This window comes from Macaca mulatta, chromosome 10 (genome assembly GCF_049350105.2).
Source record: "Macaca mulatta isolate MMU2019108-1 chromosome 10, T2T-MMU8v2.0, whole genome shotgun sequence".
In the NCBI taxonomy this organism is placed as follows: domain Eukaryota; kingdom Metazoa; phylum Chordata; class Mammalia; order Primates; family Cercopithecidae; genus Macaca; species Macaca mulatta.
The window spans coordinates 11,959,479-11,982,565 of NC_133415.1; the positions used below are offsets into that span (position 1 = coordinate 11,959,479).

Consider the following 23,087-nt stretch of genomic DNA (forward strand, 5'->3'; position numbering starts at 1 on the left):
CATTCTCTCCTTCCTAAACAGCCTTCTTCTGTAGCCTTGTATCCTCTGATACATCCCTCACCTCCATGGCAGCCAGACAGCCATTTCAAAACCAGAAGCCTTCTGTGGCTCCCCACCACCTTCTTTCCAAAGTCCTTGGCTTGGCATAAAAGGCCCTTTGTGCCAGCACTCTTGGTCTCCCTCCAGCCTCATTTCAGGTCATACAACCTCTACCTCCAACCTTGCCTGCCAGGATGCATCTCATCGAAAGTCGTGCTGCATACCTACTATGTGCAGGGCCAGTGGCCAAGGTCTAGGGAAGAAACAGGCATTCCTGGAACATGGAACCCATCTTCAAGGAGCTCATAGTCCAGCAGAAGGTAAGGAGAATAAGCCAGATACAAAAGGCCTTGTGAGTGGTACAAAGGATGAGTAATGGTGCCCAATATGGGTTTTTGCTGGGCATTCAGCAGATGGTAGAATGGGTGAGAAATTTGGGAGGATAATCAACAAGCATCTGCCAAACAAATGAATGGATAGATGAGTGGATGGGTTGATGGATGTGTAAATAGGTTTTTGGGTAGCAGGGTCCTTGTTGATTAAATAGGTAATTGTTAGGAAGATGTGTGGATAAATGCATGAATGTAAAGGTTGAGTGGAGGGATGGGTGGATAAGCAGATGAATGCCTCAAGAGATGGAAAGATAGGTAAATGGATGAATGACTGGTTGGATGGGTGGGTGGGTGGGTGGATGTATGGATGGCTAAATGGGTGGATGGATGGTTGAATGGTTGACTGGATGGATGGATGGTCGGATAGATTAATGTATGGTTGCTTGAATGGATGAGTGGTTGGAGGGTTGGATGGGTGAATGGATGGACAGTGGATGGATAGATGGATGGATGGATGGATGGATGGATCCATTGGGGAAGAAGAGGGAGACTAGAGAGCAAAGCATGGCTCCACTCAGCAGATGAGGATGGAAACGTGAAAGGTGGTCCTACAGGAGAGCTGGAGACAGATTAGCAGAAGACATCCTGGCTGATTAAAAAGACATATTGATTGGAGGTGGTTGGAGGGTTCGTTGGGTGAATGGATGGACAGTAGATTGATGGATGGATGGATGGATGGATGGATGGATGGACAGTTGGATGGATGAATGGATGGATAGTTGGATGGATGGATGGACGGACAGACAGTTGGATGGATTGTTGGATGGCTGGATGGTTGGATGCTTGGGTGGATGGATGGATGGACAGACGGACGGATGGATGGATGGATAGTTGGATGCTTGGATAGCTAGATGCTTGGATGGATGGATGCTTGGATGGATGGATGGTTAGATGGATGAATGGATGGTTAGAGGGATGGATGGATGGATGGATAGATGGATGGATGGATGGATGGATGGATGGATGGATGGATGGATGGACGGACAGACGGACGGATGGATGGATGGATAGTTGGATGCTTGGATAGCTAGATGCTTGGATGGATGGATGAAGCAAAGAAAAGTGGGTGTTGAGTAAAGATGGGTGAGTGAGTGTATGGGGGAAGATGGGTGGGTGGGAGTACGGGAAGGTGGTTGGGAATGTGACATTTTAGTAAATGGTAGCTCTAGGGTTCAAATCCAAGTCTATGTGACTGTACCATCTCCTTCTCCTCCTTCAGAGATCCCCACTCTCAGTCTTGGTGCCCTCCCTCCAAGGCCCCCAACTGCATACTGTTCCACACTTTCAGAGCTTCAAGAGATCTCAGAGACTGCCTGGGCTGGGTTTTTCAGACCGAGTACGGCTGAATAATTCTTTGTTGTGGGACTGTATCCTGAGCACTGTAGGGTATTTGGCCTTCACCCACTAGAAACCAGTAGCACGCCCTCCCCACATTGGAACAACCAAAATCGTCTCCAGACATTATGAAGTGTCCCCTGGCAGGCAAAGTCACCCCGATTGAAAACCACTGATATAGCCCACCCCACCCCAATTTTATGGATGAGGAAACAGACCCAGAGAGGAGGGGTTACTTGCCTGAGTTCATCAAGCTTGCACTTGGTGAAGCCCAGACTGCACCTTGGGGAGAGTCAATCCACAATCACCCTTTCACTGTGACCTGGTTGTGGGGCTGGGAGCCTCCCCCACTGCTCCACTGGGAAAAGCCAGGTACAGTCCTCAGCACCTCCTGCTCTGTCCACCTCCACCTCGGCCCTCTTCCGGCGGCTCAGCACCACAAGCCCTCACATTCGCACAGCACATCTCAGTCAACCAAGCCTTCTCCTCCTGCTTGGAAGTGCACTCAGAGAGGCCAAATAACTTGCTCAGCATCACACAGGATAAGCACTGGTGTCAGGATTTGAACTTGGAGAAGAGGGAGACTAGAGAGCAAAGCATGGCTCCACTCGACAGATAAGGATGGAAACGTGAAAGGTGGTCCTACAGGAGAGCTGGAGACAGATTAGCAGAAGACATCCTGGCTGATTAAAAAGACATACTGATTTCTCTCCAAGGAAAACAAATGAGGCCATTTGTCTCTCAATGGGATCATGAGGCAGTTTGAGGGACGCAGCAGGGCAGAAGCCCAGGCAGGACGGACCAGTAAAAATCCAATCGTGTCTTCAATTTCTCGGGAGGGGCTGGCCCTTCATCAGTCGGCCAACTTGTTTTCTAGTTCTCCTTCAACTATGAGACTTCCCATCCCCTCGCGTCTCCCATCCAAGCCCCCGCCAGGCTGGGTGGCCCAGGACAGGCACTTTGCCTCTTTGGACTGCATCTGTCAAATGGGTGACTCAGGGCCGGCTCAGCTGCCGGGAGGAGGAACGGGGCCCAGTATACAGAAGGCCCCTCACCCATACCGGTGCCTCCCCTCGCAGTCTTCCCCTTTTCCCTCCAGAATCTGGACCCCAAATGTCCTTCCATCCTCATGCACGTCCTCTCCCAGCCCACACACCAGGCTATTAGCAACCCTGGTGATCCTAAACTCAGCTCTGAGCCCTTGACCAGGCTGCTTCCTCAGCCAGGAGGCCATGCCCCCTCTCACTTCTCCGCCTCACCACTTCTGCCCTCCGGCTCTCTCCTGCCCTAGCTCCGCGACTTCCTTCTTCGTGGGAGGAGGCTCCTGTGGCATCCCCACTCAGAACAAGGTGGCTGCCCTGTTCTCCTGTCACCCATGCCCCGCAGAGGGTCCCTCTACCCAGCCTAGACTCCATTTTCCTTCACAAGAGCGTGATCCGGGTGTGGCTCTGCCTTCTCCATCAGGCTGGGGACTCCTTAGGGTCACCACTGGGTGCCCAGGCCTGGTGTACTGTGGTCCCACATGACATGGCTGAACAGGCCTGGGGGCACCTCCACTCAAGTCCAGACCAGTGTCCAACACATAGCTGGGCTCCAACACTAGTCAAATGAATGGGTGATCAATCCATCCTCGGTATGCATTGTAGGGGCCTCCTACCTGGTTTCCAGGCCTCGGTCTTTCCCTCAGCATCCTCCGGTCTGCTTTGGGAGTCACCATTCTAATAAGTGAATTTGCCCACGTCCCACGACTGCTAGACACCCATCCATGGCTCCCCAGGGCCCACAAGACCAAGTGTAAGCTCTAAACTGGCATTTGACACCCTGCCATCCAGCCCCTGCCCCACACGGTTCCATCCGCACTAAACCCCTCCCTGTGCCCTACCCTGTTCCCTCTGCCTGGAAAACCATCCCTGAACTGTTCTGGAAAATTCCTATTTATACAGCAAGACCCAGGCTGAATAGTGCCTCCCCCAGGCAGGCTTCACCAATGCCCCCAGGTTGGATCAGGGACAGCCTTGCAGCTCTCTGTACACAGAAACCTCCACGCCAGGGTACCTGAGGTTGCCCTGGGGGTCAGGCTCCTCCAATGCCTGACGGGCCCGCCCTGCCGGTCAGTGAAAGTGCGGCCTCCGCTCTGGCCCCGCTGAGCATCCCTGGGAATGGTGCCTGATGCTGACTTTTATTTCTGAGAAAAACAACTTTCTCCACAGCAGATGGAGGGAAACGGACAATTTCCCAGACATGTGTTGCTGCTTCCAGTAATGCTGGCCACCTGTCTGGACAGCCCATTAGGCCAGGGCTGAAGGCGGAAGGCACACCTCCCCCTCTAAAGAGCCCCTTCCCCAGCGATATGCCTGGATGTGTGTCTCCTCCAAATCTCCTGTTGAAACATGAGCCCCAATGTTGGAGGTGGGGTCTGGAGGGAGGTGTTTGGGTCATGAGGTGGATCCCTCCTGAGGGGCTCAGTGTCCTCCCCTCAGTAGCAAGTGAGTTCTCTATTAGTTCATCTAAGAGCTGGTTGCTTAAAAGAGCTTAAAACAGGCTGGGCAGGCCGGGCGCGGTGGCTCAAGCCTGTAATCCCAGCACTTTGGGAGGCCGAGACGGGTGGATCACGAGGTCAGGAGATCGAGACCATCCTGGCTAACACGGTGAAACCCCGTCTCTACTAAAAAATACAAAAAACTAGCCGGGCGAGGTGGCGGGCGCCTGTAGTCCCAGCTACTTGGGAGGCTGAGGCAGGAGAATGGCGTGAACCCGGGAGGCGGAGCTTGCAGTGAGCCGAGATCCGGCCACTGCACTCCACCCTGGGCGACAGAGCGAGACTCCGTCTCAAAAAAGAGAAAAAAAAAAAAAAAAACAGGCTGGGCATCGTGGCTCCCGCCTGTAATCCCAGCACTTTGGGAAGCCGAGGCTGGTGGATCACCTGAGGCCAGAAGTTCCAGACCATCCTGGCCAACATGGCAAAACGCTGTCTCTACTAAAAATACAAAAAAATTAGCCGGGCATGGTGGCGGGTGCCTATAATCCCAGCAACTCAGGAGGCTGAGACAGGAGAATCACTTGAACCTGGAAGGCAGAGGTTGCAATGAGCGGGGATCGCACCTTTGCACTCCAGCCTGGGTGACAAGAGCGAAACTCTGTCTCAAAAAAAAAAAAAAAAAAAAAGAGCTTGAAAGAGCCTAGTACCACTCCCTCTCTCTCCATGCAACACGCCTACTCCCCCAGGAGTAAAAGCTTCCTGAGGTCCTGACCAGAAACAGATGCTGGTGCCACGCTTATTGTGCAGCCTGCAGAACTGTGAACCAAATAAACCTCTCTTCTTTATAAACTACCCACCCTCAGGTATCCTTACACAGCAATGCAAACAGACGGATACACCCAGCCATGAGCAGGCTGGGGTAGGGATGGCTCTTGCCTGAGAGTCTGGGTCCTGGGCTTGCCTGCTCTGGCTTTGCTGATGACTCAGTGTGTGGCCCTGGGCACGGCATGCTCCCTTCCTGGGCCTCAGTCTCCCCAGCTGTGGGTGGAGAGTTGGCACTCAGACATGTGTTGCTGCTTCCAGTAATGCCTGTACCCTCTTAGGAGGTGCTGGGAGAGTCTGATGGGTCCCGGCAGATGGGAAGAGCTCTGTGAACTGGAGAGTGCCTGACCAGCCTGAGCACTAGGCCTGTGCTAGGCATTGGAGACATGGTAAAGTCAGAGGCTTAGGCCCTGTCTTCCAGGGTGTCACAGCCTGGTGCTGGGGAAAAAGCTAGCAGCAAACAACTACTGGGAGGACAGAAGGGCAGGACCCACACAGGGCTGAGGAGGCTAGCAAGGAAAAGGGAAGAGACTTCCTGCCAATGGTACCTGGAAGTTGGGCTTGTGGGGCTGGTGGGGTTCAGAACCACGGCAATGGGGAAGGGCATCACAGGTGGTGCCCAGCAGGAGCAAAGGCAGAGGAGGGGAAAGGTTGGGAAGCCTCAGCAGCTGGCTGGGGCTTCAGAACTGAGCACTGGACCCCAAGGGAAAGAATGGGAAGAATAGGGCTGGAGGATAACAGGCAGATGGTAGAGACCTCAAGTCCAGGCTCAGTTAGCCGATTCCCGGGGGCTACGGGGAGTGAGGAAAGAATCAGCACACAAATGAAGGGAGGCAGGTAGCAGTGGAGCAGGGCAGGGACAGAGCCCTTCTGGGTACACAGCACTTGACAGCAGACAAACCCCGGAGGAGGAAGGTAAGGTGGGGAGGAGGGGTGGGGCCCAGGGGAGAAGTGACTGCCAACGTCACACAGCTTTCAGCGCCTGGCCCAGTGCTCTCTGCAGTGCAGGGGATGGGGAGGGAGGGTGGTACCAGAGGTCACATGGGCAAGGTCCCGGGAGCTGCCTGTGTAGACAGGAAGAGATGGAAGAACCCAACCCCAGACGCTCCCAGTGGCCCCACCAGAAAGGACTGGAGGCAGGGAGGATGGAGATTAGATTAAGGGAGGAATTCCTAATAGTCCAGAGCTCCCAGAGAGTCCCAGAGACCTGAGGCCCTGTCTGGAGCAGAACTGAGAGGTGGCCTGCTCAGAGACAGGGGCAGGGGCTAAGTGACCGGGGTAGGGACAGCAGGCAATGGGAGAGAGTCTTCTGCAGAGATGGCGCCATTCCTCTCCCAACACATTTACAGCTCTCCAGGCCCCACTCCCCATCTTCCTGCCCTCCCACCTCCAGGAGCCAACAATCTCCCACCCAGGCCAAGCCCTGGGCATCTCAGCCCATTGCAGGCTCAGGACCCTGCCAGGGCCACCGTCAGCTCCAGTGTGCACACAGCTGCCACTCAGCAGTTTGTCCATGCTTGCCCCAGAACTCTCATTGGACCCCCCTCAATATCCCCAACTGGAGGTCACTGTGGCCCCCATTTCACAGATGAGCAAACAGAGGCTCAGCAAGGGCAAGGGACTTGGCCAAGGCCACTGGTCTAAGAAGCCAGGAGCAGATCTTCCTTCACTTGGCAACCAAGCCACAGACCCTGGGGTCACCTCTGAGTCCCCGCCTCCTCTAACACCAACCCTAAAGGAGCCAGAGCTGCACCAGGTCCCCTCTCCAAGCCCTCAGCTGGCACCCTAGTCCACCATCGTTTCTCGCCATCATCCCACAGGCGCTTCTCAACGAGTCTCCCGGCTGCACAGCCAGAGCAGTTTTCCTCCTGTACAGAAAGGCCAGAGCTGTGCTCTGCACAGGCTGGGCTCACAGCTCACACTCGGGAAAGGCTTGGTGGATGTACTAATGACTGGGAGAACAGTAGATGAACACGAGTCATTCCCTCCTTCGACAGCCTCAACCCTCGCCACGCACAGCACAAGACTGGGATCCGAGGGGCCATGAGGAGACTGGGTGCCCTGCCCTCTTCTTGCCCAGTGCCAGATGAAATCAGTGGGTGCGAGAGGCAAGGGTCTCCACCAGGTGCATGGGTGGAACCAGACGGCCGCTTAGAAGTACAGACATCGGCCGGGTGCGGTGGCTCAAGCCTGTAATCCCAGTACTTCGTGAGGCTGAGCCGGGCAGATCACCTGAGGTCTGGAGTTAGAGACCAGCCTGGGCAACATGGTGAAACCTCGTCTCTAGTAAAAACACAAAAATTAGCCGGGTGTGGTGGTGAGCGCCTGTAATCCCAGCTACTCAGGAGGCTGAGGCAGGAGAATCACTTGAAACTGGGAGGCAGAGGTTGCAGTGAGCCGAGATCGCACTATTGCACTCCAGCCTAGGCGACAGCCCAAGACTTGGTCTCAAAAAAAAAAAAAGCAGCAGCACAGACATCCAGACCCCAGCCCTGGCAGGCAGAGAGCTGGAACCAGACAGGAGAGTAGAAGCAGACAGAAGAAGTCGGCAGAGGGGCAAGGCGGGGTCAGGAGAGAGCCAGGACCACAGAGGCACAGAGGTGGGGGCCCATCCACGAGGAGGGCGGTGGGGAAATGGGTGCCCTGGATGGCCCCTTCCAGACCTGGTGCCTGACTTTCCCCACCCCACAGACAGGAAGACAAGGGCGCAAAGGGTGGGGTAACTCGTCCAGGGTTATTGGGCAGCTGGCCTCTCCTGCCTCCCGCCAGGCTGGCGCCCTCCCCTTCCCTGAGCAGAGAGGCGGCCTTCACAGCCGACTGGCTTCCCCACCATGCATCACTGCTTCCCACCACAGCAGAAGCGCTGGCTCAGCACTGGCTGGCATGCAGGAGGCCCAGCCCGGGAGCGTGCCAGGAGGGCAGGGGGCTGCAGACTTCCCAAGGGGTTGGCTTCAGGGAGGCCACAGAGAGGCAGCGGGACCCTTGCCCCACTGCCTAGAACCTGGAAACTCCTCTCTGCCCTGGTGGAGCGTGGAGAACCTGGTGTTTCTCCAGACTCTGCAGGTGGCAATGTTGTCCTGAATAAAAGCCAGGACTGGGGAGGTGCAGAAATCGGGCTTTTCACGCCAGCTCCTCCACAGCCTGGCTGTGCAACCCTGCATAAAACTGACTCAACCTCTTTGAGCTTCACTTTCCTCATCTGTAAAATGGGGCTATGAGAGCCCCTATCCCCATGGGTGGTTATGAGGATTAAAGCTGATAATACAGACAAAATGCTTTCAGCAATCAGCATCAACTCTCATCCTGCACATTTCTGTGCCGGACACACTGCTGGGTGCTTTATAGGAATCATCGCTAATCATCTTTAATCACCCCATTAAAGAGATGAGAAAACTTAAGGCTCAGGGAGGAGGAAAGGGAAGTGAGCGCAACCCAACCTGGCGCTTCACTCACATGCAGCCAGTTATGCTCCTAAGAAAGGCTCTGAAGGCCGGGCACGTTGGCTCACGCCTGTAATCCCAGCACTTTGGGAGGCCAAGGCAGGCAGATCACTTGAGGTCAGGAGTTCAAGACCAGCCTGACTAACATGGTAAGACCCCATCTCTTATTAAAAATACAAAAATTAGCCAGGCGTGGTGGTGCACTTCTGTAACCCCAGCTACTCAGGAGGCTGAGGTGGGAGAATCACCTGAACCCAGGAGGCAGAGGTTGCAGTGAGCCAAGATCATGCCACTGCACTACAGCCTGGGTGACAGAGAGAAACTCCGTCTCAGAAAAATAAAAATAAAAAAAGGAAAGAAAGGCTCTGAAAATCTAATCTAGGGTGGAAAATAATAATAGGTTTCAGGCTGATGGCTCCCCATGCTGCCAGAGGTGCCCTGCTGGAGAATGCCGGGCTCGATTAGCAATGTCTGCACTGATGGGGGCATGGCCACTAGCAGCAGAACAAGCTCAAATTCACCTAAGTAACAGAGATTGGATCTGATGTTCCTTGGAAAAAATATCCTCTGAAGGTGTTATGTTCTATCTAAAGACCTGTCCCCAATGTCTAATTGAATCTACAGCAAGCAGAATGTCGACTCAGCAGTACGCAAGGGCCCTGTTCAGAGCTGAGGCACAGGTTATCAGAGTGATAACCACACATATGGCGGCTTTTCCAGTCCCCAAAGCTCCACTGTCACATTGCCCTGCTCTGTCCTCAGTGCAATCAACCCTGTGGAGTGGGTATTACCATCCATGTTTGACAGGTGGGGAAACTGGGGCTCGGACATGTTAAGAAACTGACCCATGGTCACACAGCAAGAGACAGAACCAGCCTCCGGGTCTGTGTGATTCACGTGCCCAGCACTTTCCACGGTGCCACACACCAGCTTCCCGTGATTCAAGTAGCACAATCTATCCCCTGACATTTCAAACCCAGAGGCCTTGCAGCTGCACCCCCAGCTGACAGCCCATGCCCACGGCCCAGGCCAGGCAGGGAGCAGTGCTGACATTTGGGCAAGTGGCCCTTTCCCACCCCAGCTCGCAGGCTCCATGAGGGTCCCAGCAGCCTGCTGGCTCTCCGGTGAGTCAGGCAGTGACTCAGGGCCTAGCTCCAGGCTGGAAGAGGAGCTGAGTCAGGGAGCACCAGGCTTCAAAGGGCAGCTGGCTCTGGGCCAGGGCCCCTCAATACCAGGTATATGAGCACAGGACAGGCTGTCTGGGGAACCCTCCCATGCTGCCCTCCCCTTCCTGTGCCTGGCCGTCATGAGAGCAGCTCCCACCACCCAGACCCTGATGCTAGACATCCACCATCCTTTTGGGTTCTCAGTGGGGAAGAGAGTTACCCTCTTCAAGGTCTAGACATGCAAAAAGTCATTTGTGGTAGTCACAATGATTGAAGGACATTACTACTATTGAATATGCGAGATAGACAGGACTACAAAGCACTGTGAAGCCCCAAATGCCAATGGTGTCCCATTGAGGAGTGCAAGCTGAAGCACTGCCCCAGGCCTCCTCCCATGGAGCACAGGAGAGAATGAAGTTTCTGGCCAGGAAAGAATCCTAGAGCCTTCAGCCCCTGCCTGCCCCCCTGCCCCCGCCAACATACCCCATCCCAAGGCCCTAAAGCCTACCCTGAGCCCCCCATGACTGAGTCCCTGCTCCAGGGGTCCCCTGTGGACAGCCAAGTCTCTTGGGTCTGTTTGTGGAACCCTCCTTGGCCTCTCTCCCGCCTGACCTGATTCAGGTATGAAATCTCAGGCCAGCAGCAGCTGCAGCCACCGGGTCCAGCGGGTCCAGAATCCTCCAACTCCTAGGCACACAGCATCAGAGCGACGAAGTCTTAGGCTCACACACTCTTTGTTTTGTTTTGTTTTGTTTTGTTTTTTGAGATGGTGTCTCGCTCTGTCGCCCAGGCTGGAGTGCAGTGGCCAGATCTCAGCTCACTGCAAGCTCCGCCTCTCGGGTTCCTGCCATTCTCCTGCCTCAGCCTCCTGAGTAGCTGGGACTACAGGCGCCCGCCACCTCGCCCGGCTAATTTTTTGTATTTTTCAGTAGAGACGGGGTTTCACCGTGTTAGCCAGGATGGTCTCAATCTCCTGACCTCGTGATCCGCCCGTCTCAGCCTCCCAAAGTGCTGGGATTACAGGCTTGAGCCACTGTGCCTGGCCACACACACTCTTTGAAACACGGAATTTTGCAGCCTTTGAATGACAGAAGCTTAGAATTTCAGTGTCGCTGAGCCTTAAATCTTAACTTTGAATCCTTAGACTGTCACAGAAGTTTTGAGTCCGAGTGTCCCAGAGCTGACACCTTTGAAGTTGCTGTGCTTTTGAGTCACCAAATCTCAGGCCTGAAGAGAGTCCGTATCACACCAGTTAAGGCTGAGACCTGAATCACCTCTATCCCAGCCCAGCCTCCGCAGCCCTGGCCATGGGGATGCTGGGAGAGTCCTCGCTCTGCACAGTTCCTGGGACTGAAAAGTCCCTCCTGATGGAGGGGGGCTGCTTTCTGCCCCACCCCTTGAACACAGGGCTCTCTCCAAGACAGACAAGAGGTAGACCGAGGTAGACCCAGCTATTCCCGAAACCAGTACTCCTCTCCCTCCTGGGCCAGCCCCACTGTTGTCTCCAACCCCAGGCCACGACCCACATGCCCTGAGGGTGGAGGCAAGAGGGGTGGTGAAAACCAAGGAGACAGTGGCCCCAAGGACTCTGTTTGCCCAACAGGCCAGAAATGTGGAAAACAGGGTGGGTTCCTAGGCGGCTGGCTCACTCAGTGGTCAGGGGTCAGGGTGCCTGAGGTCAAGGCAGCCCCCATGGTGTGTGTGGCTGACACCCCGGGCTCCCAGGGCTGGAAGGGGTTACTCGTCTGGCCCCTCCTTTTTAGGTGGAGGTGCTGAGGCTCAGAGAGAGGAGACTGCCCAGGGTCACACACACGGCAGACAGGACTCGACTACCCCCATCTGGGGGCCTCTCCGTGACACTTGGGCAGCAGCCCAGCCAGTCCAGCCACAGCCCGTCAGAGACACAGCTGGGTCAGACTCCCAGGCCAAGTCATCTGAGCCATGCCCCTGCCTGCAGCCCAGAGCAGTATTGCCCATCCAGACCCCCTAAGGCTCAAAGAGGCAAAGCGACTTACTCATGGTCACACAGCACGCAAGTGACAAAGCCAGAATCAACTCTTCTCATCTCACCCAGGAAAGGCCCCTGAGACATTGTGACATTGTCCCCTTGGTCCTCCTGCCAGCCTTTTTCTTCCTAAAGGCCCAAAACTTCTGTGGTCACCCTCTTCTCAGGCCTGGCACTCCTCTGTCCACATGCCACAAGCCCCTGAGGTTTCCCCAGTGCTTTGTATTAAAACTAGCCATGTAGGCCAGGCACGGTGGCTCACACCTGTAATCCCAGCACTTCAGGAGGCCGAGGCGGGTGGATCACGAGTCAAGAGTTCGAGACCAGCCTGGCCGATATGGTGAAACCCCATCTCTACTAAAAATACAAAAATTAGTAGGGCATGGTGGTGGGCACCTGTAGTCCCAGCTACTCGGGAGGCTGAGGCAGGAGAATTGCTTGAACCTGGGAGGCGGAGGTTGCAGTGAGCCGAGATCGTGCCACTGCACTCCACCCTGGGTGACAGAGCGAGACTCCATCTAAAAAAAAAAAAAAAAACAACTAGCCACATGAGTGGTCCCTGCTTCCTCCCCAGGCACTCTCTGGGACAGACCAGCTCTGCCTCTTTGTCCTCGGTGTCCCAGGGCAGACGTCAGTGAGTGCTGGGTGAACTAATTACCGAGCAGACCCTCTCACCATGCCTGAGACCCTGTGAGCCGTCCCCCAGAAGGAACAGGGAGGCTCTTAGTCCCCACCCAGCAAAGAACACCCAGTTCTGCCTCCCACTCCAGCAGAGACCCTCTGGTTTCCAAAAGTTAGGGGGATCCAGGGCCCACCATCACCTCAGCCCCCTACAGAAGGGGATCCCAGCAGTCCTGCAGCCAGTCTCAACATCCCAGCCTGCATCTGGCATCCCTGGAATCCAGGGCAGGACTCATGCCTGCACCTGACCCACCAGCTCCCTGCGCCCTGCCCTATGTGGCCATAAGCACCAGAACCTCGTTTCTGGGCATTGTTTGGTGGGCCCCTCAAACCACAAGGCCACCATGGCTTGGGTCCCTGGCCCCCAGCTTAACCTTGCAATCCAGTGCCACACAGTCCTTCCAGAGCATAGACCTCTCCAGCCCCCGCTTCAAATCCTGCCCTTGGAACACAGTCCCGTCCCTCATGCAGTCTCCAAGGCCCTGTGGGGCTCCCGCTGCACCTACAGCCTCACCTCACTCCTCTCTGCCCCTCAAGGCTCCAACACTGCCTGCAACTCCTCCCTTCTCCAGGCTTCACTCCTGCCATGCCTTCCTCCTGCCTCCCACCGCCCTCTCTACCCAACCAACGCCCTTTCTTATTGAGGAGTCAGCTCTGGCATTGCCCATGTATACCCAGCAAACACTGCCAGAGCACCCACGATGTGCCAGGCACTGTGCTGGGTGCTAGGGTCCCCACCTCGGTCATCTGACAGTACCCCAGGGGAGGCAAATGTTAGATTCAGAATTCCACAGTTAGATGTGACAGTTAAATATGAAGCAGAGGAGGAATGCCGGAGGGCTTCCCTGAGGAGGTGATGCTTAAGCTGGGATTTTAAGGATGTAGGAAAGGATTTGGCCAGGTCCAGGGGGAAGGGAAAAGCTTTTCAGACAGAGGGAAGAGCCAGTGAGAAGACCCTGAGGCTCAGAAGAGCACGGGGGGAAGCCGAGTGGTGGAAAGTGAGGCTGGGTGGGACACGCAGGCCCCGATGGGCTGGTTTAGGACTTTGCTCTGCACCTCCGGGGCCATAGCAAATCATGACAGTCTCAAGCAGGAGGAACATGAGCCCACTGGAGGCAGCAAGCGGAGGCAGGAGGCCTGGGAAGAGGCTGCTTGGAGTCACAGCAAGGAGAATGAGTCCTGCCCTGTGTGTTGGGATGGGCTGCCCCGCTGCCCACGCTCACAGTTCCTGATCACGGCTCCCATGCCCTGTATGGTCACGGTCCATCAGGTGGCTCCAGAGTCTGACTGATCTGCAGTCCCAGCCCAGCACAGGTCCAGGGCCCACACTCAAGGACTCTCTGAGCCAGCGAGCCACTGGACTGACCCCACAGCCACCAGCAACTTCCAGAACCTTCACATCAGCAGAACACCAGGTCCTCATCCGTTTGAGGTCTCCCCAGACCCACCCTCTGAGCTCACTCACCACCAAGGCCCAGTGGCCTCACCGCAGACCTCAGGTCTCCCAGCCGGAGCAAGGTGTGAGCAGCAGGGCTCAATCCTAGCCCCCTACCCTTCAGCCCTTGCAGGGCCCCGATCAGCCAAGGCTGCGGAGGATATGGGTTGCACACCATCTTGATACACCAGTTCCGGGGGCTGGTGGTCTGTCGCAGGCAGAAGAAGGCAACGGGCGCCAGGTCTGGGTGTGGGACATGAGGATCAGCTCCATCCAGGGGCTCCTCCAGGCCTGGTGGGGAGGATGGGGGGCTCTGGGGCCCGGGCTGCTCCGTGGTGACTCCCGGCTCGGCAGCCGGGGCTGCTGCAGATGAGGGCGGGGAGGCGCTCTCAGCCATGTCCACGCTGAGCTGGGAGCCCTGGGGAAGACAGAGAGGGTGGCACGTGGTGGGGACAGGCCTGGTACTTGCTCCCCAACCTGCCTCTCCACCAATAAGTGGACGGATGCGGCTCTGACAGCCCACCTGAGCCCCACAGGCCCCTCACCCTCACTCTGGGGTGAGGATTACGAAACAGCTGAGGGCCCAGCTGCACCCACGTTGGAATCCACTTTCAAGCTGGGCGATCATGGGGCAAGTCTGCTCACCCTGGCTGAGCCTCAGTTTTGGCAAATGAAGATAGTGGGGAGAATAAAGCCTTCTTAGAATATAATTGTGATATTAACTCTTTTTTTGTCTATTGGCAATTTCCTGTATTTGAAATCTTTCATTATTTAAGAGAATAAATGTTTAAGTAATTATAGAAAATCAAAAAAGAAAGAAGGGAGGGAGGGAGGGAGGGAAGGAAGGAAGGAAGGAAGGAAGGAAGGAAGGAAGGAAGGAAGGAAGGAAGGAAGGAAGGAAGGAAGGAAGGCAGGCAGGCAGGCAGGCAGGCAGGCAGGCAGGCAGGCATGTTAACTTTTTTACAAGACTAGAGCTATGTATTTATTGTACCATCAAAGGTAAAGAAAACTTGCAAGAAAAAAGAGGTGATTGTAAAGACAGACATGATTGCCAGGACAATTCAGGTTACAAAGGCAAAGTTGGGGTGCTGCAGAATCAGAGACTGGGGGAACCCTGGCAAGCCAGGAGGGAATCACAGTTGGCTTCCCTGAGGAAGTGAGCCCGGAGCTGAGACCTGCAGCTGAGTCCTTGACCCAGGGACCTCCTAGCCACTTCCTTACAAGGCTGAGAACCCAGGAATCTTAGAGTCCAACCTCCTTGCCTTACAGATGAAGAAACTGAGGTCCAGAGAAGGGACGGGACAGACATGTAGCGGAGTAACAGCAGAAATAGAATTCCAGTCAAAGGCCAGGCACGTGGTTCACACCTGTAATCCCAGCACTTTGGAAGGCCAAGGTGGGTGGATCACCTGAGGTCAGGAGTTTGAGACCAACCTGGCCAACATAGTGAGACCCCATCTGTACTAAAAATACAAAAATTAGCTGGGCGTGCTGACGCACGCTCTAATCCCAGCTACTCAGGAGACCAAGGCACGAGAATCGCTTGAACCCGGGAGGTGGAAGTTGCAGTGAGCCGAGATCACACCCCTGCACTCCAGCCTGGGCGACAGAGCAAGACTCCATCGCAAAAAAAAAAAATAATAATTCCAGTCAGAGCCCACTTCCTGGGTCTGTGGCCCAGGCAGCTGCACAGGGCCCTGTGCTCAGAAGGGCCCTGAACTTGCTTTAGAATGCTACTGTCACCAACATGAAATTCTTAATTTCTTATCAAGAGGTCCCACATTTCCATTTTGTTCTAGGTGTTGCAAATCATCTCGCTGGCTCCGACTCCGACTCAGGGCACTCCTACTCCCTGTGGCCTCATCTGATGCTCACAACCACCTCAGAGAACTGTTATGCCCGTCTGGCAGGTGAAGAAACTGAGGCCAAGAGAACAAAGTGGCTTGTCAAGGCTACGCACCCAGCCAAGTGAAGCACCAGGTAGTGTTTAGAGGCCAGAATCCCAGCACCAGACCCCCAGGCAGGCTTCACGACAACGGACGGTGCCCTCGCTGGCCGAGGGCCTCCACAGGCAGTCAATGGCAAGGTGGGACGGACAGCCCCACTCCCAGGTCCTGCCCTTCACCACCTCACCCCAAAGGGCACCAATCCCTAAAACTTTGTCCCCTGAGGTCCCTGGGACCCTAGAACCCCTACAGGGCCAGTCTGGACCGTGGGATTGAGAGATGGGGCCCACATCCCTGGTGCCCACCCAGCTGCTGCAGGGCTGTCGACCAAGCCACCCGGAGCTGATGCATTTGGACATTTCTCTGGCTCCCGGGGGCAACGGGCGGGAGTTGGCACCTCCTTCCACTTCCCCTGGCTGGTCAGGGAGGCAGAGTTTTCTCCTGAGCTCAGGGCTTTGCTCTTGATTCCAGAAAAACAGCCACGGGCCTTACATAAGCTCCCAGGCACCTTGGCCTGCCACGTGTCAGCCTCCTGGGCTGAAACACACCCTCCCTAGGGTGGCCAGCTCTGCCCACCACTGTGCCAGCCTCGGAGCCCACCACTCCCTCCCCTGGCCATTTGTTCTGGCCAGACTGGACCTCCTCAGGTCCTAGGCCCTGCTCCCGCTCTTCTCTCTCATTGGGTCACCTTCTCCTTCCCCCCAGGCCCTGTTCTACCAGGCCCTACTGATTCATTTGTCCAGTGACCACCCAGCCTCCACCCTCGGACCTGCTCCCAGTGACCACTCAGCCTCCACCCTCGGACCTGCTCCCAGTGACCACCCAGACCATCTCCCTTTGACCTGTTCCTTAGCAGCTTCGCCATCACTAACACCATCATATCACCACCATCATTGCCATCACCAACACCATCATCATCACCAACACCACCATCATCACCATCACTAACACCAACATCATCACCATCATCACCACCACCATCACCAACACCATCATCACCAACACCAACATCATCACCACCATCACCATCACCACCATCACCATCACCAACACCATCACCATCATCAACACCAACACCAACACCATCATCACCACCATCACCATCATCACCACCATCATCAACACCATCACCATCATCACCATCATCACCACTATCATCACCATGACCCCACTGAGCAATGGCCAACAGGCTCTCTATGCATCATCTGTGTCCATTTTTACAACTGCATGGGATACAGATCATTCTCATTCTTACTTCATGGAGAAGGAGACAGGGGAACAGGGAAGTACAACCATGACCCTAGTCAGCCAGCTGGTGCCAGGCAGAGTTAGTGTCCCAGCTTAGGTCTGCTTACTCCCAAGCCCAAGCACTGAACCATTCCAGGCACCAACCTAGGACGGGAATGGTGCCCTGGAACCAGGCCTCCCCAAGCTGAGTAATCAGACAGTGGCAATACAGCTGCTGGTCCAGCCAAGATGTCCAAGTCTTCCCAAGGCAGTGGGGAAACTTGCCTCCCAGAATCTTCCAGCCAGCACTCCAGAACCCTGGGAGTGCGGTGTCAGAATGTCCTGTGTCTCCAGAGCTCAGAGCCCTGGTGGAGGAAGACCTGAGGCCTGGCCTGGTCGCCCCAGACCCCGTGTGTGTGTGTGCATGTGTATGTATGTGTGTGTACATGTGTGTTTTCATACAGGGAGGCAACTTGTTTATCCCTTTGTCAACAACCACACACCAGCTAATATCACTAGTAGAAGAACAAGCAACAAATTTGTTCAGGAAATACTAGAATCCAGGAATTTCAGACTATCTTAGAATCACCCAGAACTTCGGAGGCCCAAAATATTAACTACAATCATCCTGAATCTATAGTGTGGGTTTCAAAGCACGGGCAGTGGAAGCTGAGACCTGTATTCGAGTCCTGACAACAATCCACCTTAGCACACAACTTAGCCTGGCAGGTGCCCACAGCTACCCTGTCTATAAAATGAGGAGACGACCACACCGTGGCAGGGCTGCTGTGCAGACAAGCTGGGGTAGCCCCACCGGGCACTAGGCAGGTGCACAGTGAGACATGAGACTCCTGACAGTTTCCCATCCTTTTTAGTACCCTCAGCCATGGAGTTCCAGACTCCTGAACCCCAGGGGTCCCAGAAACGATGTCTGGTTTTAGACTCTCGTTGTCTCCAGATCTTCAAACAGAGAATCTCTCAAAAGAATGAGAGCGGGAGGTGACCTAATCCATCACCATACACACTCACAAGCACAAAAATCACACACATTCACACACCCACAATCACATGCTCCATACCACACTCACACACAGACACACAATCATACACATACACACATAACACACACTTGCAGATGCAACCTCACACACACACAGACATATGCACACACACAACACACACATAGACACACACAGACACAATCACACACATGGCACATAGGTACATCAGCATGCATTCATACAGACACACAGACACACAATCACACACACACACAATTACATACACATACATAACACACAAACACAATCACACACATGCAGACATGCACACATAACACACACTCACACAGACACACAATCACACACGGCACATGGGTACACCAGCATGCACTCAGACACACACACACACACAATTACACACAGACATACAAACACAATTACACACACCAACCTACACACATAACACACAACACACACAGACACACAATCACACTCGACACATGGGTACACCAGCATGCACTCACACAGACACACAGACACACAATCACACACAGGCATACACACACAATTACACACACAAACACACAGATACAATCACACACACAGACATTCACACACAACACACATTCACATGGACACACAACCACCCACGGCACATAGATACACCAGTACCCATTCACACAGAAACACACACACACAATCACACACAGATATACACACGTAACACACACTCAGACATATAACCACACACGGTACATAGATACACCAGCACTCACTCATGCAGACACACACTCACATACACACAATCACACACGCAGACATACACACTCACAGACACATACACATACACACACAATCACAGACACATACATATGCACACAGTCACACAGATACACTCACATAACATACACTCACACTGACACACACAGACATGCATGCACACAAAGATACACAGGCACACACAATCACATACATAACAATTAGACATATACTCACAAACATACATACACACAATCACACACACTCACACATAAACACACAAAACACCCATTTACAGGCACACTCATAACACACAGACACACTTCCATACAATCACACACCCAGACACATAGATATGCACACAATCACACAGATCACATACACTCACACACATACTGACACATATGCACACACAGAATACACAGACACATACACACAATCACACACACATAGACACAACAGCCACTCACACATACAAACCAATGCAGAGCCTGCATCTGGTGATCCACAGAAAAGCCTTTGTGAGACTGCAGGAAGCCTGCCTTCCAGAATCTTCCAGCCAGAGTCCCAGAGCCCCTGGAACCCTCTATCTGCTCCCTCTTCCACATGACAGCCCTGCAGACGCATGACGACAGCCCGCCCACCCCTGAGCCTCATCTGCCCCAGGCCTCTTGTCACCAGCTCCCTCAACCATTCCTTGGGTGACAATTTCCACATCGTATGCCTCCCTGGGGCCCCTCCCCAGTCACACTCAAGTCTGTGCCCTTTCCTCTGCATGGGCAGGACCGGATTTGCACCAAGCCACCCAGAGCACAGCAGATAGGTTACATGCCTGATTCTGGCCTTTCTTGATGCAGACTGGGAGCATCAGGACCCAGCTGGCAACCCAGTCCTACGGCAGCACCTGTGGGGCATGTGGTCCACTGATCCCCTCAGATCTTCTTCAGAGAAGCTGAGCCAAGCCAGAGCTCCTCAGCCTAAAGAGGAAAGGCTGAAGTGCGGCCCCCGCAATTGCATGACCTGTCACAAAACTTGCTCTGGTCTGGTCAGCTGAGCCTGCCCACATCTTCCAGTCATTCATCTCAGACCTGTCACAAAAATAAACAGCTAGCCCTCCCAGCTCTGCAGCCTATTGAGTGGGTTCAGTCAGCAACCCCTCCCGTGATGGCCAACGAGAATCAAAGCCGACATTATCTGTGAGTACTTACTATATGCCAGGCACAGAGTAAGCTTTTGAGAAGGGCTTTTGCTCTCTCCACCTGATAGGTGAGGAAACTGAGGCACTGGAAGGTTAAAGGATCTTCCCAAGGTCAAGAACTACTTAGTAAAAGAGCTGGGGTTTGGATCTGGGCAGTCCAGCTCCAGGTCACCAGTTAAAGGGTTATCCAGGCCAGACTGTGGACAGGAGGTTGCAGCCCACCCGCGCCCCCACCCCCTGCACCTGCCCACGTGTCTATCATCAGGCATTGCCATTTGTTTGTTTTCAGCCAGCTCTCGGCCCTAGGACAAGTGTGGCAAGCGAGACTGTGTCAGAACCTCCATCAGTGTGTTTGAACATCTCCCAGCAGGCGCTTCTGCTGATCAGTTTTTACTCATTCTGCAGTAATTAGGGCCTTAGGTCTTACTTCAGCTAGCAAATCAGGGTGAACTTGGCCCCTGATGGGAGGGAGGGGTGTCCAGCAGGAAGAGCACTGGATCAGGAGTCCCAGGACTCAAGGACCAGCTCTGCCCTCCCCACATCACATGGTCTCCCCAAGCTTCATTTCCTTTTGTATAAAATGCAGAAGACGATGCCTTTTCTGCCTTGAAAACCAGAGAGCAAATGGGGAAAAACATTTGGAAAGCAACTTCATGAAAGAAAAGACAGCTTCGTTGTACGAGGCCCCATGCTAGGTGCTGCAGAAACACGTCTGAGCCTCACAAAAATCCTTTCAGCTGGAAGGTATTATCCCAGTTTTATAAGAAGCGGATGCTCCTGCGATGCTAGGTGACCTGATCCTCCTGCCATGGTTGTGGACTTGCTCATCTCTACCCCAGCTGGGACAGAGCTTAGGCCCCTCCCAAAAGGGGCCTAAGACCTTAGAATGACGGAGGGCTGGATGCAGCCCCCGCTGCTCAACAGGGCAGGTCAGGCAGCAAGACCCTAATGCTCCTCTCTACATGCACCATTAGCCAGACCACTCCGGCCAGAGACCAGGAGAAGGGGGCAGTAGGTAGAGGCAGAGCCTCAGAGATGAAGGGAGAAGTTCTGGGAGGCAGGGCCAGGTCTGCACTGAACCTGGCCCTAAAAAGCCCACGGCCTCCACAGAACCTCTACCCTCAAGATACCACGTCCTTCTCGTCCTCTCCTGCTCAAGGAGCCCCAAAAGCACCCAGCTCTTTTGCAGAGGTGTCCAAACATGCCATGCTAAATCCTCTGTGATCTGCACCTCTTGTCTATCAATACGGTCTGGGTTCTCCAATCCCAGAGTATGAGTGGAAACCAGGACTTGTGGTCATGTCCCCACAAAGCACCTGGCAGGGGAGGCCCAGATCCTCTCACAGGCACAGCAGCTCCAAGAGGACAGGTTTTGTCTGTTCCCTTCCATTCACTGCTGTGTCCCCCAGTGACCAGAACAGGCCTTAGAACACAGTACGTGAAGAATAAATATTAGAGAGAAAAGGGAGTCAGAAAATCCAATTTGTTTTCTTCCCTCTGTAGACTGGCAGCCATGGTGGGGGGAGAGACTCAACCCACATCTTCCTGGATATCAGGATCCACAGACCCACGGACCCATGGATCCACCATCCACAGATTCAGACACATACACCCACAGATCCTTAGATCCCTGGACCCAGACCCACACAGTCACACTCCCAGAGATCCACAGACCACACACCCACAGTGTGCAGGGCATATACAGCTCCCTGGGCTCTCTGAGCCCCCAGGCCAGACCCGGGACTCTAGGGGCACAAGAGCAGACTGAAGGCATTAAGGCTGGGGCATGTCCTAGGAACATATGGGAAGAAAACATTCTGCGGCAAAGAACAGGAGGCAGGGAAGGGGTTGGAAAGGAGAAGTGGGGACAGGAGGACAGGCGAGGAAGAGGAGCAGGGGAAGAGCTGGCGACAGTGGAGAAGGGATGTAGGGGAGAGCGCCCTGCTCTCCCTGCAGCCCAGGGGGGTCTCTATAGACCCCCACACCCAGCCCAGCATCCCCTCTTTCCAGACAGTTTTGACACCACGAGCTGGGGGGCTGAGGAATCAAAGAAGGCAGCTGCCGAAGTGGAGACAGCCACGGATCAAAGAGCCACACAGAAGCCTGTTTGGTTCCCTTGGAAAGCACTAGGAACTGCGGGGTGGCAGGAGCCCTGCCAGCGTGGGGGAGGGACAGAGTGGTGCCCAGAAACAGACTGGCCTGAGAGCCCCTTCCTTGGGGCTGAGGCCCAGGGCAGCCACAGTTGGGGTGTGGGTTGAAGGTGGCAGAGAGGGCCATGGAGGGGGGCATGATGAAGGAGACTGGGGGAGGGGAGTCGGAGGTGGTGATCCCCATGGGCTCAGGGTGGAGAACTGGGTCCAGAACCACAGAGAGGCTGCGGTCCCTAAAACTGCTCCCCGTTTGGCTATGGGCTCAGCAGGATGTCTGGAGCAGAGAGAGGGTGAGAGAGGAGGGGGTTCTCACAGCACCCTCCACCCCTACCTGACCACTCAAGGTCAAGGGGAGGCTGCAGGGACCCGAGGACTGCCTGGCGCCCCCTGGTGGGCCTGGAAGATGCCCTCTCAGCCCTAGCTTTCTCAGGAAGGCTTGGAATGGGGGCGAGGGGAAGGGCATGCAGGGTGAGGAGGAAGAAACGGGGAAGAAGTGGGCAGAGAACTTTGGTCAAAGGAAGGGGAAGGGGCCTCCGGCCAGCCCTGCAGCCCCTTCCCCAAGCCTCCTATCGTGAGCCCTGGGGCAGGCACAGCAGCTCTGCACAGCTAGGAAGAGAGCATGGAGGCCAAAATGTGGTGCCCAGGCCCTCTGGGGTTGTGGGCAGGTTCATGGGTTTGGTGCCAGGCCAGCTCAACAGCCTCCAGGCACACTCTTTCCTTTTCCTCTTCCTCCCCCTGCTGCAGCCCCAGACCTGGTCCCTGCTCAGTGTCACCCTGTCCTGTCCTGACCTGTCATCCACTGGTGTCCCCTCCCTCTGTCTCTGCATTGACGGTGGAGGCGGGAAGGGAACTGGGAGGTCTCTAGACTCCCAGCCCAGTCCTGGATCCTGAAGCCTGAACAGAAAGTTTGTCCTGAAGGGTGGACAAGAGTTCCGGAAGTGAGTCCTTAGGGCTAAGAGAAGCCACAGATCCAAGAGGTGACCAGGTGCCAGCAGGGCCTGAGGACGGGGCG

General features: G+C 54.8%; 1 protein-coding gene across 1 annotated transcript in view; it reads right to left on the reverse strand.

The window, feature by feature from the left end:
- Window positions 1–23,087, reverse strand: part of CACNA1I (calcium voltage-gated channel subunit alpha1 I) — a 134,277-nt gene that overhangs the window by 109,541 nt on the left and 1,649 nt on the right. The window contains 1 exon segment of the mRNA XM_077949557.1: window positions 13,959–14,212. Coding sequence (XP_077805683.1) covers window positions 13,959–14,191 — 233 coding nt within the window. The 5' untranslated portion in view covers window positions 14,192–14,212.